This window comes from Lactuca virosa, chromosome 2, assembly GCF_052849685.1.
Source record: "Lactuca virosa cultivar CGN04683 chromosome 2, Lactuca_virosa_CGN04683_v6, whole genome shotgun sequence".
NCBI classification, from domain to species: domain Eukaryota; kingdom Viridiplantae; phylum Streptophyta; class Magnoliopsida; order Asterales; family Asteraceae; genus Lactuca; species Lactuca virosa.
The window spans coordinates 264,579,799-264,596,005 of record NC_136427.1 but is presented as its reverse complement, the minus strand read 5'-3'; the positions used below and the strand labels follow the sequence as shown (position 1 = coordinate 264,596,005).

General features: G+C 33.8%; 2 protein-coding genes across 2 annotated transcripts; both read right to left on the bottom strand.

Moving 5' to 3' along the window:
- Positions 1-10,671: 10,671 nt before the first annotated feature.
- Positions 10,672-11,410, bottom strand: LOC145158471 (putative mitochondrial protein AtMg00310). Its single transcript, XM_079077363.1, has 2 exons — positions 10,905-11,410; positions 10,672-10,804 (listed from the first exon to the last, which is right to left on the bottom strand). The coding sequence occupies exons 1-2, from the start codon at positions 11,408-11,410 to the stop codon at positions 10,672-10,674; spliced, it is 639 nt and encodes a 212-aa protein (XP_078933489.1).
- Positions 11,411-12,450: 1,040 nt separating this feature from the next.
- On the bottom strand, positions 12,451-13,662 carry LOC145156975 (protein ASYMMETRIC LEAVES 2-like). Its single transcript, XM_079076164.1, has 2 exons — positions 13,532-13,662; positions 12,451-13,453 (listed from the first exon to the last, which is right to left on the bottom strand). Exon 2 carries the CDS (start codon positions 13,397-13,399, stop codon positions 12,734-12,736), a length of 666 nt encoding a protein of 221 aa, XP_078932290.1. The 5' UTR covers positions 13,400-13,453; positions 13,532-13,662; the 3' UTR covers positions 12,451-12,733.
- Positions 13,663-16,207: the final 2,545 nt, after the last annotated feature.

Genomic DNA, 16,207 nt, shown 5'->3' with positions numbered 1-16,207 from the left:
TCTTAATCCCTCAAACCAAGGCTCTGATACCAACTTGTAACCCCGAAAATTTCCAAACAAAATTTTCATTTTAAAAATCACATAAATCTCAAAAACATAATTCAAAAATCTCCAAATGACAATTTATCCAAAACACATGTTCATAAAATTGTTTAAACACAATCCAGGATCCTTAAAACATAACTCTGCCTCGTGTGTACAATCAAGCCGGCGCATTCCCGTGATCCTGAAAAGTACCTGAAACACATAACACATAACACGGTAAGCACGAAGCTTAGTGAGTTCCCCAAAATACCACACATAACTCAGTAGCCTCTCATGGTTATATCTCAAATAAGACCCTCCGGTCAATGTGTCTCAGTGGAACCCTCCCACCCTACTCAATAATAGCATACAAGACCCTCTGGTCACACAAATTACCACTCAAGGTAAGTATACTGAGAAGACTCACCTCGTAAGCAAGTAAATGAACCTCGTACAAGAATCACCGATCTAGCCTCCGATTAACACATATGATAATTGTCTCTAATTAACACTCTAATCACAACCCTAAATAAACCAAAGGCTATTCTCTCTCTCTAACTTTTGGAATGGGTAAAAGACCATTCTACCCTTCCATGTTCTCAATAAACCCTGTATTGACCAACCCTAAAGTCAACTGAAGTCAACACTCGAGTCAACAATCCATGTTGACCCGACTCGTCGAGTTCCCTTGTTCCTTCAGAAAAGTCGTGAAAACCCAACTTAACTCGTCGAGTTGTCTCATCAACTCGCCGAGTTACTCATGTCCAGACTCATCGGGGAAAACCCTAGCCGACTCGTCGAGTTAGCTCCTCAACTCGGCGAGTCCATTAAGTCTATTTTCTCATTCAGACGTTTTAAGGCAGATTCATAACCCCAAACTCTAGATCTAGCCTCCCAAGGCTGATATACCACGTAAAGCTGCAAGCTTTACGTCCATGCATGGCACTTAGGGCTTGAAATGCCAAAACAACTTCCATTTAGGGTCTTAATCATGGAAGCTCTTCTTTTAGCTGGATAAACCTGGAACCTTTGGAATTTAGGGACCTCACAAGGTCCAGATCTAAAGTCACAATCTCTTGGTAAGCTCAACACACTCAAAGCCTCAAGGAAAGATGGAATAAGCCCTAAAACTCCATGAAAATGAGATCTAGCCAAACTAATGAGCAAGGTGGAGACTTTTTACCTTCAACAGAAGCTCTAGATGAAATAACACCAGATCCAATAGTCTCTTCTCGTTCCTTGACTTGATCCTCCACTATTCTCTTCAAAAAGTGCACTAAAATGCCCAAAGATTAGCTCTCTTTCTCTATTAGCTCAATATAGGCGATTAGGGTTTCACACAGGGGAGTAAGGTGGCTGGTGAGGCGGAAATGAGGGCTTAAGGTCCTTTAAATAGGACCCAACACTGGAGAATTAAGGTTTCTTCTCACAGCGCCAACTCGCCGAGTTGGTCTCTCCGACTCGTCGAGTTGGTTATAAAACTCACGTGGTCAATCCGCCTCTACTCGATGAGTTGGGGCATCCAACTCGTCGAGTTGCTCAGTCAACTCATACATAAATATAAAAATATTATACATGGGAGTCGGGATGTTACACTAGTATGCTATGATATTATGTGATAGTGGTAGGAGGGGTAGGATAGGCCCCAGTACCGGTCGAAAGGACCGAAAGGGTAGTCCAGCACCCTGATATGCTAGGCAGTATGTGACTTATGTGTTTATGTACTAGGATATTATATGGTAGAAACAGGGGGTGAAATAGTCCCCGGTACCGGTCGAAAGGACCGAAGGGGTAGGCCAACACCCTGATATGATAGGCAAGGTACCGGTCGAAAGGACCGAAAGGGTAGGCCAGCACCCTGAAATGCACTACTAGAAAACAGGCCTTTAATGATATGCAATTTATGACATGCACAGATTTACGATACGCAAAAGTGTGTGACGTAAAAATAATGTCATCTCTCCAAAATTTTGAAGGATTTAGGATGCACATTTTTGTGTGCCCTAAAATTTGTGTCAGAAAAAATAAAAATAAAAACACGGAAGACACCCATCATAAACGCGTGTCCTGTGCACCATGTCGTTTTATAATTTTTAAACGCGCGTTCCTATTACAAAATTGGGACTAAAACTAGCGCTTTTTTTAAGAACATCACGAGGACTAACCTCTTATTCTTCTCTTCCGTCTCCCTCAAAAACCCTAGTTTCTATCTCCATTAATCTTCCCTCGCCGACGATCTCGTCTAAAACCTCGTTCTTACGGTCCTCATCTATAATTCTTAAACCCCACTTCAACGCCCCTTCTCACAAAATCAACAAAATCGACGAAGAACTAGGGCTTTTTACCCCTGAAAATCGGACCTCACAAAATCCTTCATAGAGTCAGTGATTGGGGGTCTATGACTACTTATGTTCACACCAACAATGATTTTAAGGTTTTTGTCCCCGAAGGGAACAACGGTGAAGGTATTACATCATATGGTTGACTTCTCGGGTGTCGTCACTTGTTCCGTGCGTAAGGAGGGTAAGCGGATGAACAGGTGGAAGATTTTTTAAACATGAGGCTGAAGAAAGAGAAGAAGATTCAACAGTACGTATTTATTTTCATATTCATCTTCTTCATTTTTTTTACGTATTTGAGCTCGTTTTTCATCCATATTTGACTCAAACTTCAATCTATCTTACCCGATTTGTTTGCTTATGTTTTATTCTTGAACACACTTGTTATCGCCATTATTGATTTCATGGTTAGTTAACTAATGGTTTCAAACTTGTCACATTCTAAAATTAAAAATTAACCTTTCGTGTAAGATTTGCATTCTTTATGAAATTGAGTATAATGTTGGTTTTGAATTTGCAACCTCTATACTAAATCTTTTGGATCACTACTGCAAATAAATGAAAATTTCATCTTTTAACCAAGCATCTGATTCATCATATGGATCTAAAGCTACATCTGCATCATATTGGATTTATAATAAGATCAGGATAAGAAGTTAATTTCAATCTAAAAATCCTATGCTTTGACCAAAAACTTACAAGAACCAGAGATCAAAGGCTAGCTGTTGGTTACTCTTCTTTTACCAAATGAAATTGGGGAATGTTAAGCATACATAGAGGTATACATTGGATTAAACATATATACTTTGAAGGCTTTTTTAAATGTTGTATAAACCATTCTGCATCATGAAATGTTTGTAGCTGTAAAATCATGTTTTTAGATAATCAATGGATCTGATACTGATTGTTATGAACTTACAGATGACAACTATTAAAAGGGTACTTCAGGATGACAATGAACCAAATTATGTTCAAATTATTTATAAGTTATTATCAAGGTTGATGTCAATATAATAGATTTTATTATTATTCTAGTAATGGAGATATTATTTCTGACTCTATAACTAAATAATAATTTGTTTTAAAATTTTAGGAAGAGCAAAAAGAAGCTTGAAGAACTGTTACATCAATGGTCAGAATGGCATACTCAAGAATGCTCTTTATCTGAGACAAAATTTCTTTTTCCAACAACAATTAAGTTTATGAAATTCTCACAGTTCTTTCAGAATTAATTAACTTGTTGAATCTTTTTTTTAGCGTTCTATTGAAGATCTTGAATCTGATGAAGAAACCTATCTTCCTGCACTAAATGTTAGCTTAGATAGATCTTGTATTATTGTATGTTCACATGTTCCTAATCTCTTTTCATTTTTTATTTGCAGCTTTATGACAAATTAGATTTATTTGAATGAAAGTCTATTTACATGGGCAATCAAGTGAACAAAAAGCAAATGACAGAAAATACTGACTTCAAAAAAGACTTTATACCTGTCTATGATCGTAATTTTGCATTTCTAATGTCAAATGATGACGTGGCTACCAAAGAAAGGTATTTCTTTTTTATAAAAAGTAAAACTTATTTATTTCCACTACCTTTACCCTTGTTAATTTAATAACAGTGTTGATGATATTGTGAATGCTTCTTGTTGTTTTAACTATGATGCGTATGATCATTCACTAAAAGAGTGTCCAAAGCCTTTTAACAAATAATTTGTCAGAAATGCATGCAAATTGTATCAGTTAAAAAGTAAAAGACCTTCTGGTCCTCGTGTTTTACCGTGATATTACCAAAATATCACTGGTGGGAAGTTTCATGGGTTAAAACCGGGTTGTGTGACTATGTCAAGGACTTGCTCCATTCCATTCCTCTGTGATAAAATTGTATACCTAATTGTTATTATAGAACTTTTATTACTTGTTTCCTTCCATAAACAGTCTCCAAGATAAATAAGCACCAATTCATCATACTTGGTCCTATTAGCAGTAATCATAACAGAAAATTTGATAGATAAAGATTAAATAATAATATCTTTATTTTTCATAAACAGTCTCCAAGATGAAAATTTCAGACTGTTTTTTGTGGTTACATTCAACTAAACTATTGAGAAAATACTAGAACATTATTTTTCATATGTAACTATCAGAGTAAAAAAATATGATAGATAAAGATTAAATAATAATATCTTTATATATATGTGGATTTGTTTTGTTTGTTGACTAATTAGATTTAGATGATTAATTTTTTTCAAAAGTTATGATTATGATGCCTATATTAATAAATACGGTACACAAATAAATCATTAATTTTTACATTAAAAAAGCTTGTGCATTGATTGACATTTGTCTTTGTTCTCTTGATGATTAGTTTATTAGTATTGTTAACTGTTGATCTTCATGAAACATAGTGTACTTATTTCTATCTACATACAGGTTTTGTAAGGGGAGATCTAGGTTTATTCTAACAGAATATGGTTTGTGTAGGAATTAATTCACTTGATTCTTGCTAAATGGAAAATAATAATAGATGAACAGGGGAAGTGGCGGCCTAAATACCAAGTGTCATCAGAGAATTGCTACTATATATGGGGCTTATTTGAGTTTGCATCTTGTTCACCAAGGTAAAAGAAACAGAGAAATAGGAAGTGTAGAAGAAAAAAGGATGAACATGGGAATGAACCAAAAAACAGAGGAATAATGTTTACTTCTTTCCAAAGGTAAAACTACTTATTAAAAACTTGATTTTGAATGAAATTACAATGTAATGCAAGTCCTAAACAAAAACAAAACCTAGTCTAATTCAAATACCACATAAAAATGCAAGTTTACTAAAAAATTCCTAAAATATCCCTGGGCTAAAATTGTCCCAATTTCTCTAGGTTATCCAATAGGGGAGTCAAGAACTTGCATGGGGAAAAAGCGTGTTCAACCAGGTAATTAATTACATTTTTCACATTTCCTTTTTTCTTACTTATTATCTAATATTAATTCTTCTCATAATTATAATAGGAAGCCCTAGATTACGGTCATTACAAGTGGTTGGGACCCCAGTCAAAGGCACTACATTATCTGTTAACAAACAACTAATATTGGGGTGGTGAAGAGGGAGAATCTGTTTTTCGCTGGTTTAGGGTATTTTTTGTAGAATTTTTTTAGTATTGAAATGTTATATAGTATATTAATTGGTAGTCCATTCGGTAAAAGTACTTGCGAGATTGTAAGACATCTAGGTTGGTGAAGTACTTTTAGTGTTATATTCCTTAAAAAATAAAAATAAAAATAAAAATACTTGCGTGATTATAAGACATCTAGGTTGGTGAAGTACTTTTGGTGTTATATTCCTTAAAAAAAAAGCTTTTATCACTTGAAGCCATAAACCTAAGTGCAGAACTCAAAGCCAGCTTGTGGGAGGATTACACTTATATGCCACCAACTTAATTACTTTCAGCTGATGTGAGATAGTAACAGACAGCTTGTAGATGCAGCCAAAGGTGCCTTTTTTTTAGCCACTTGAATTATCATGGTTGGCTTGGGTTGTGAGTGGATTTTGTATGATCTTGGTTCTGGTGGTAAGTAACTTATTACAACATTCCCAAAAAGGAAAAATTCGGATTTTCGGGATGATATTAGCTAGGGATAATATTACTCTAAATGCGATTTTTTCCACTTCCTGATTTGTGTGCTTGAGTTCGTCATTGAGATAACCTTTTCTTGTAAATGTGCAGACTTGATTAGATTATATACAAAGTGAAGTTGCAGATGTTGTTGCTGCCACGTCATCATACTTGCTTTCATTTGATGATATTGGTTTTTCTATATTGGTTTCGTTTCGTGTGAACCTGTTAGAAAGGATCGGGCCTGTGGTCCTATTGTATTATCTGAATAGATTGGACCAATATCTCCTGCTTGCAGCCTGTTGTCAACATTGTTCCATTGCAGGTATTTTTTTATTTTTATTTTTTAATTTCATTTTGTGTATAAAATCAACTACCAGGCTTGTTAAAACAGTAGGCTTGTCTGAATCGATGATTGGAGATACAAGTATTGGATCTTTTAGACATCTTTCCATGTTTTTCCATTGTCTAATTTCCTTTTTTTTCTATATCATCATACTTTCGTCTCTTTCTTATTAACACATGGAATTGTTGGTAGTTATGGGGTGAAATAGGGATTTATTGACGATATGAAGGAAGGAATACTCAAAGTTGGTGTTTGATTGTTTTCCTTTTGTGTAAATGCAGTCAGTTTCTCCAGAATTAGTAGAGTGTCGTGACTTAGAGCTTGTTGTTCCTGGAACTTATTGTGAAGGTATAATAATAATATTATATTATATATGTTTTGAATGATGAGTAATATAATTTATTATTTATACATACATGTTTATATATCTGGTTAGTCATCTTCTTCTTAAAATATCTGGTTAGTCAGTCTCTGGATATGTATAGAAAGAAATTTTTTAATATGAACAAGGATAAAAGTGTAATGGTTTGGTTGGTTTTCTTTTCTGATTTGAACAACCAGACACTCCTGCAAATTCAAAAGGAAGATGGCACAGGCAAGGAGTATCCTTTGGGAGCTGCCCTTGAGGCCACCAAAAATACTTTGATTGACGACAATATAAAATTCTTATTGGTAGATCATTTTGATTCCACTCTCATACATACCATGTGTATTATTAATTAGTTGATATTGATATTGTACAACTGACATGATTATTGTGTAGGATTTCCGTGTTGTTTTTTTATCAAGAGTTAGGATTTATATTGAAGCTAAGAGACATGATGATTGGTTGGATTCATGAAGGGTTTCAGAGCTTCTTTAGACAGCTTAATGATGAGTTACTGAAACAAGAAGGTGCCCCTTTATAGCAATGTAGTATTAGGTTATATAGTTAGGGAAAACCTCTTAATAACAATGTACAATCAGATCCCTTTAATATCAATGTATTACAATTTTTTGACATGATGTTATTGGATGAAATTGATTGTTTTTGTATATATTTTTTGTATATATTTTTGTATTATGCGTAAAAGAGTATCGTAAAGGCATGTCGTATATGCATCTTGTAAATGGTTGCAGAAGTTTATGACACACAAATGCATGTCATCTTCATTGATGACAGGGGCTATAATGATACGCAATGCGTGTCCTAAACGAGCGTCGTAAGGTTACGACACGCAAATGCGTGTCGTCTTCTTTTATGGCAGGGCCTTCCTTGATACGTATTGCGTGTCGTAAATGAGCGTCGTAAATGCGTGTCGTAACTGCGCGTCGTAAATGCGCGTCGTCTATAGACGACACACAAAAACATGTCGTCTCTCGTTATGACAGGGCCTTCCTTGACACACATTTGCGCGTCGTCTGAGCGTTTTACGACACGCATTGCGCGTTGTAAAAGGTTGTTTTTCTAGTAGTGATGCTAGGCGAGTTACCGGTTGAAAGAGACCGAAGGGGTAGGCCTGCATCCTGATATGCTAGGCAAGTTATCAGTTGAAAGAGACCGAAGGGTTAGGCCAGTACCCGGACATTTTAGACATTATTGTATGGTATGTGGTATGATGGGAGAACTCACTAAGCTTCGTGTTTACGGTTTTCAGTTTTGGTTTCAAGTACTTCTTCTTCAAAAGGAATTGAGTCGGCATGATCGCAGCGCATCACACTATGTTTTTCCGCACATAAGATCTTTGGGATTATACTCTAATATTGTTTCATTATGACATGTTTTGATTATTGACATACTGGTTTTGGATATGGGATGACACTATGGATGTTTTTATACTATTGGTTTTATAATAACTTAATTAAATGTATACATTTAGACAACTTTTTATGTATACATTTAATCATTTAACTTGTTAACGTTTAGACAACTTTTTATGTATACATTTAATCATTTAACTTGTTTTTATACTATGTTTTTCCGCACATGACTCTATTCGTCTTGTTCACGTTTAGACAACTTTTTATGTATACATTTAATCATTTAACTTGTTAAATGTGTTCACATATTATCATTGTCACCCGCTATCTCATGTGACAATGATAACATGTGAACACATTTAACAAGTTAAATGGTTAAATGTGTATAAAAAAAATAGTCTAAATGTGAACAAGTTTTTTTACAAATTTCTTAAGACTTTTTATAATTTCTCGCAACATTTTTATGATATTTTTTTCCTATAGTTTTTTTTCTAATACAATGTTTTAAACTTTGCTTATAATTTTTTTAAACCTTTTTAAATACTTTCATATAATTTTAATGCAAGTATTTTTAAACCAAATATTTTCTAAATGTTTTAAAATGTTCTTATAGGTTTTTAATTTTTTTTTTTACATTTTCATACAATTTTTTTTATAACTTTCATACAACTATAATGCTAAACTTTCTTTGACAACATTTTTAAAGCGTTTCATAGATTTTATATGACAATTTAATATCTTTTATAACATTTAAAATACTTTTGTTAAATGCTAGTTTAGAATGTTGTATTAAAAAAATTAAAATGTTTATAAACTTCTGATTAAAAAGTATAAAAAAGTTGTAATAATTTTAAAACATTTATATTATATAGTTTTTTTTATTTTTTATTTGATACGTAATATTTTCTTTTTATTTTTTTAAAAGAACCTCCATACTTATTATTATATATTTAGTTTATTTGATTTTATTGTTAGTTACTATTTACTTTAAAAGGATTGCATATGCTTATAAACAAAAGAAAAAAAAATATAAGAGACTATATAAAATATTTCATAAAAAAATATTTATTAATTAAAAATAGAGTTTAGAACTAATCAATATTTAATTAATATTTATGATAGTAAGTTTTTGCTAAAAATAAATTAGTAGAAAATTGATTTATCAAAATCAAAAGACTATAAATAGGATAAATAATCAATCATTATGGATATTTTAAAAATAACGTTTGAAAAAATAATACAAATAAATATGAAAATTAAAATCGCTATTAAAAGTGGGAAAAATGACTTATCAAAGTAATTAACTTTTCATTTTTTCACATTTAGGTAATTTTTGTTTTTTTTTTTTACACATTTGATCAATTAATTTGTTAAATGTGTTCATATACTACCATTGTTAACAAAGATAGCCGGTGACAATGATAATATGTGAACACATTTAACAAGTTAAATTACCAAATGTGTAAAAAAATTACCTAAATATGAATAAAACGAAAAAGATGTTTAACCTCACAAGTCATTTTCCCCCTCCACAATATGAGTTTATTCTAAGCCTTTTCAAAATGAAAAAGTTTTGAAAAAACCTATTCCTTATAGTGAGAGTGGATTTTTTTTTTTTTTTTGAACAGCTTAAAATTGAACACGAACCTAGCAAAAAGCTAGAAATTACAAAGAAATAGCTAATAATGGGTTTTGAAGCCAATTAACCCAAGTAGCTTTAACCTTATTGTTTCTATGAACAAACCAATTGTAAGACATATTAACAATATCATCAAAAATAAAAAGTTTAGACGAAACCACTTCACAAAATATAATATCATTTCGAAATCTCCACATCACCCAAATGACCGTTTGAATAATCGATTCCAACGCTGTTTTTCTCTCTCTGGATAACGAGACCATATCTAGCCAATCAAATATGTCTTGTAACGTATCCCAACCAGGCAACACTAGATCAACCCATTTAAAAACCCTTCGCCAAATAGAACCCGCCAAATTACATAAGAGAAAAAGATGATCATTTTTCTCCACATGATCATCGCACATAGGGCAAACCAAAGAAGGAATCTCCAAACCTTTAAGACTTAAATTCCACCTTGTGGGAAGTCGATCTCGCAACACCCGCCAACACAAAATATTTACCTTCCGCGGCACACATCGATTCCATCTAGTAACTGATAGACCATCTGGAAGCGAAACCTTGTCAACAAGGTTGTAAAAATCGTTCGGCGGTACCTCGGCAGTCAACCGACGATACGCGATTAATCGGACTAGGCGGGGATTAATCGGAGATTAATCGGGGACCCTTGATTATTAATAAAATTATTTAAAAAATTAATATTCCCTAAAAACCTAAGTATTTGAAAATTTTAAATTTTAAAAATTTGAAATTTTGAAAATTTTATTATAATATTTTAAAAGTTGAAAGCTTAAAAATTTTAAAATTTAAAATTTTGGTGTGATATTTGAAAATTAAATTTTTTTGAATTTTTTAAAAAATTCCCGCCATTACCGCCGAGGACCGCCAAGGACCGCCAAGCCCGTCTTTGACCGCTTTTGACCAATTTCCGCCAAACACCCTAATCGTAATCAATTCAAGGCCGCTAAACGATTAATCGCCGATTAATCGGCCGCCAAGGCCGATTTCTGCAACATTGCTTGTCAATAAATTGCCTAGTATCATGAACCGAAAACCCCATGACACCATCAACATCCCATCTCCAAGAATCCTTCTCATTTGTGGGCTGAAAATTGCCAATAAGGTTTATCAAATCATCAAGTTGTCGTTGCAAAACACCTCTACATATTTGACGACTCCAAGACCACGACCAACCGTTAGACCACCTTTCTGCAATGGAAGTGTCCGGATTTCGGTCAAGACGAAAAAGACGATTAAATCTCAAATTCAGAGCCATGTCCCCTATCCAAACATCCGACCAAAAGCGAGTACTTCGACCATCACCAACTTTTTTCCGAATGCAAGAATAAGGTATGACACCTTTATCATGCATCATGTTTATCGAACCCACAATCCGAGACCAAACTCCAGAAATATGAATCTTAGCATTCTGAAGAGAATCACCTGGATTATACCCATGTACCTCTGAAATCACCTTAACCCATAAAGCACCTTCTTCATTTACAAATCGCCACCGCCACTTTTGAATCAAAGCACAATTAAGGGCCATTAGGCTTCCAAATCCAAGGCCCCCTTTCTCCTTTGAAGACATCACCATATTCCAGTTAACCCAAGCCAACTTCTTTTTGTTTTCACTCGAACCCCAGAAAAACTTGGCTCGCAATGCCTCTAAATGTTTTTTCACTTGAGCTGGCATTGGGAAAAGAGACATATAATAATTCCCCAAAGAACCCAAAACTGAAGTAATCAATACCGATCGACCTCCAATCGACAACAAGCTAGCATTCCAATTGGAAAGTTTTTTTTAAACCTTTCAACAATCGGATTCCACCCTTTAATTTTGCCCATATTTACACCTACCAGAATAGTGAGAGTGGATAATGACTTGTTAAATAACAAGTTCTTGGATGAAAGAGTTTTCATTATTTTGGCGGGATCATAGCTTTCAATCAATAAAAACTTAACAAAAAGCTTCTTTAATCATTTTGATGGAGTCCATATGTAATATTTATTGTTTTTTAATTCATGAAAAAGTTTGACAATCAAATTTTCCTATTGTGACGAAAGTATTTTGAGGTTTTTATTTTGTTGAGGCCGCATAAAATGATTAGCTAAAGACTTGACTATTATAGTTGCTCTAATAACTAATAACTAATAACATTATTGACAATAAAAAGCGCAGGTTGTTTAAATGTTTAACCATACAGGCAATATAATGGATAAACAATTAATGAGAGATTGTACAATTAGTTTGCTATTGATAAGTTGCTAATTGAGTAAATAACGACTATATGGAACAAGTGTTCTATTGGGTCTACTTCTCTCAAAGTTTATTTTATTTTATTTATTTATTTTTTATTTTATTGTCAATCCAATATATTTAGAACAAAAATACATACATACCATATAATTAACATCTATAATGGTGAATTTTAATGGAAAAGTTAAATAAGATGACAAATATATGTGTCATTCAATAAATGAAACTTTATCATTACGAGATGTCACTTTATCATTTAATGGATTTGAAGTTCAATGATCATTGAACTTTTCAATAGAAAAAAAAATGTTTTTAGTTCTTAATTGTAAATTATAAATTATAATTTATAATATTATATTAAATTTTTTGGAGTTTAATATATTGTAGGAAAAAAATAATAGAGTTATATGGATGGGAGATAGATGATGTGTAACTCCATAAATTTTGTGGATACCTTTAACAGCAAAGAAAATAATGTAAGGTTGGACCGTTTCACTCTCAATCAAATGAGTAAGAATGTAAGATAGATTACAATTTACAATAGCAAAGAAACGACTTCAACAGAGACATCTCTTGTGACTTCAACAGAGACATCTCTTGTGGATTCTTGTCATTAATTAGGTCACTTTGGGTTTATATATATTATAACAAAACTGAAGAGCTAAAAGGAATTATGTGTAAAACGTTAGTATATAATAGATGATTGGATATTAATCTAAGTATATATGGAGTATTATGTAAACTGGATTCATATTTGAAGAAGCTGAAAAAACCTTAAGATGGATCAATGGGTGTTCTCCGATCATCGCTACCACTTCCGGCAGCCCTATGTTGCTGATATTGCATGTGTTGTCCAAGACCGCCGGTGGCATCATAAGTACATTTTACATCTAAACCCCTTATCGCCGCCGTGTGCTGATGATCCCTAGGGGGAAAGAACTCTGCAGGGTGGTGGTACAAATGGTGATCTTGACTAATAACACCACCAACGTCGACATTAATCAAGTTGATCCCCAAGTCATGATGGTGGTGGTGGGTTGTGGTAGCTGCCGGAGCAATGAGTCCATGGGTGGCTGCACCATTCATATGACAAAGATGGTGGTTCTGGTACTTGGACAGCTCCGATTTGGCGGAGGTTAGATCCATCTGAAGCTGCCGGAGTTGGTGTTGGAGCAGGGAGATGACTCCGACACACCCATAGACCGGATCACGGAGGCGCATGTCGGCCTCATAAGCCAGCGTGTTCACCGCATCCTCACGTTGGTGAGGGTGCAGTTCATTCAGAAGCTTCGTCACGTTGCTTGCTCCGAACACCTTGTGAACATTCGCAAACTTCTGCGGCTGGTCCGCCGGAAAGTAGGGTGCAAATACACACTCCGGTTGGCATTTTCGTCTCAGGAACTTGCACGCCGCACATGGCGAATTCGAAGACGACGCCATTTTTGCAGGTTATATATTCGGCCCCCACTAGTTTTTTTTGCTATCGTCGCGTGGCTGAATATCCAAATATACAAACAAAAATTAGTAATTACGGAAAATGATGGGTTTTCAAACAAGATGAGGTAAGATTACCCAAGAGTTCTTGAATGAGTTATACGATTGTTATGGCAAAGCAAAAACGTCGACTACTGTTTTGTTTGTACGAGATAAGTTAGATCGTACGTATAAAAGAAGAGCGAAGAGGAAGAAAGGGGAAGGTTTGTATAGGTATGAGGGTGTTTAGTTAATAGTCAAACGTAGTTAGGGTAGAAAAGAAGGGTATGGATATTGGATCTTGAAAAGTTTGTTTTTTCAAGACGAGACTTTTGAGGGGTTAGATTTAAAATGGTTCTTGGGAGAAATCAATTATGACTTTCTTGCAAACTTAATTTAATTTAATTTAGTTTCTTAGTAAATAGGTGTTTATTATTTTCGTCGATGTCATTGTTAGATTTAAATAATTTCTTTGCAGAAGCCGAAGCAAACAATAACTACGAAGAATTTACTCAATTTAGAACAATTTTGATTAATTTCTTTAATGGAGTAGGAGTATTTTGGCAAAAATGAGCTTTGAAATAGTTGGAAGACAATATTTTTTATTTGTGTAAAAAGATTTGGTATAAGTGAATTTTTATGTGTAAAATTACATAGTTAAAACCTAAAAGTTTAAGGGTTGTTGAGATCCTATATGGCATGTCATAACAATGTTATGACATATTGAACACCGTGACACCCTATAAAAGTTTAAGGGGTGTTGGAAGACAATATTTTTTATGACACAATGAACACCGCTACATCCTCATGTTATGGTAAGGGTGTTCGTATTACAACATATTGAAACGGAAAAGTACTCTCTCTCTCTCCCCACCATGTTAGCCACACTTCATATATATTATAACAAGTTGGAGTGTGAGATGACAATGTTTAAATGTTATAACATCCACCCTTAATATGCATACCTTGTAGCCTTATTTATTTAAAATATAAGTTAATCTTGTGCTCTCGAATGAAGTTTCTTATAAAAGCCCTTAAAAGCTTTCAAAAACTTAGTGGTACATGTAAACATTAAAATGGAAAAAATGAAATTAAACAAAAAAAAGAACTTGAACTTACTTACCTCCCACGTAAAATGGGTTAAAGTCTTTTTTGTTCGTTATTTACAAATTACACCTAAACTTAGCATTATTATCACCATTTAATCTATAATCTCCACCTTGACATGCTAATCCCAACCAAACTTTCCATCTAAAGTGTCCTTAACTCCAAATCAAGACATTAGATAACCTACGTGTATCCACTCAACTGCCTTTCGATTCGATCAACTCGAAACCCAAGACCTTAAATAACGTAGTTTGGATTTTGTAATATTTCTCTTGACATTGTTTTTCTACAATGTGACATCCCCAAATTTACGGTCTTTTTAAAACTTTTTCTTTATGGTTATTTTAAATCAGAGTGATCTTTATAAATGCGGAATTTGTCCCATAAAAAATATTTTCGAAGAAAATGTTTTTCATTTATTATTAAAAACTCTGGGATGTCATTACTGTTGCAAAACATAAGCATAAACAGACCTTACATCAATATTCTTGCAGCCTACGAACTTCTTAAATCTCTCAGCAGATAATTACATTATCTATCAATACCTTCATATCGCTACCTGTGATACAAAGAAACTGAGTGTGTCAGGTTGGGAAACCTGGTGAGCACATAGGGTTTTCAACCCATAATATTATAATCTTTAATTATATAATCTTCAACATTAAATAACCATGTTACCCCATTCCCGTTATTCTCACTTCATAATCCAAGAATGATGATCTCGAGAAATCTTTTCTAAAGGATCTTTGACAGCAATCATCTATATTTCCCTAAGTGTTTAGACACAACAATATGATAATAGCACGACGATAAAATAGTACTTTGGATAATCACAACACTACAATAGTACTTTTGGATAAACATTGCAGTACAATAGTACTTTAGATAGGCACAGCAGTATAGTAGTACTTTGGATAAGCACAACAAGTCACGACTTGTTATTTCGCATAACTCCCACTAACCTATTGATGGAAAACGTAGATTACTAAACAATGCTCTAAACGGAAAAACATTTAACAATTAAATGATTAGGGCACATGCAACCTAAAGATGATATATGTATTTCACATAAAGGCAACATGCCAACATACTATGAACTATAAAACTACAAAATCCTAATGAAATCAAAATTCATAAAGGAAGATAACATACCTTGTTGATTGTTGTAGCAAACAATCAAGAATCTTTTCTTCAATAACTTGGAAGCTAGCACCACAAATGTAACGTCCCAAAATATAGACCAAAAAATTCGATTTTTAAATTAATAAAATTGTTATCCAAAACATCATCACAACCATGGTAAATCAAATGTATCATTTATGTCATCTGAAACATCCCAAAAATACAGACCAAAAATTTCGTTTTTAAATTATTGATAAAACCATAGTTATCCAAAACATATGTCATAATATCTCAAACATCATATCAATGTATCTCAAAATATCATAGTATAAACATCTCAGGCTGAACAAATGGTGTGTGCACTGCAATCATCCCGAGCCCTTCCCCTTGGTACCGGAAGTACCTGAAACCAAAACTGAAAACTATAAGCACGAAGCTTAGTGAGTCTCCCCAAACTACCACATACCATACACATAACATGCAACTAGGAGATACGGGCCCCGCCAACACTCCGCTAACTGGGAGATACGGGCCCCGCCCACACTC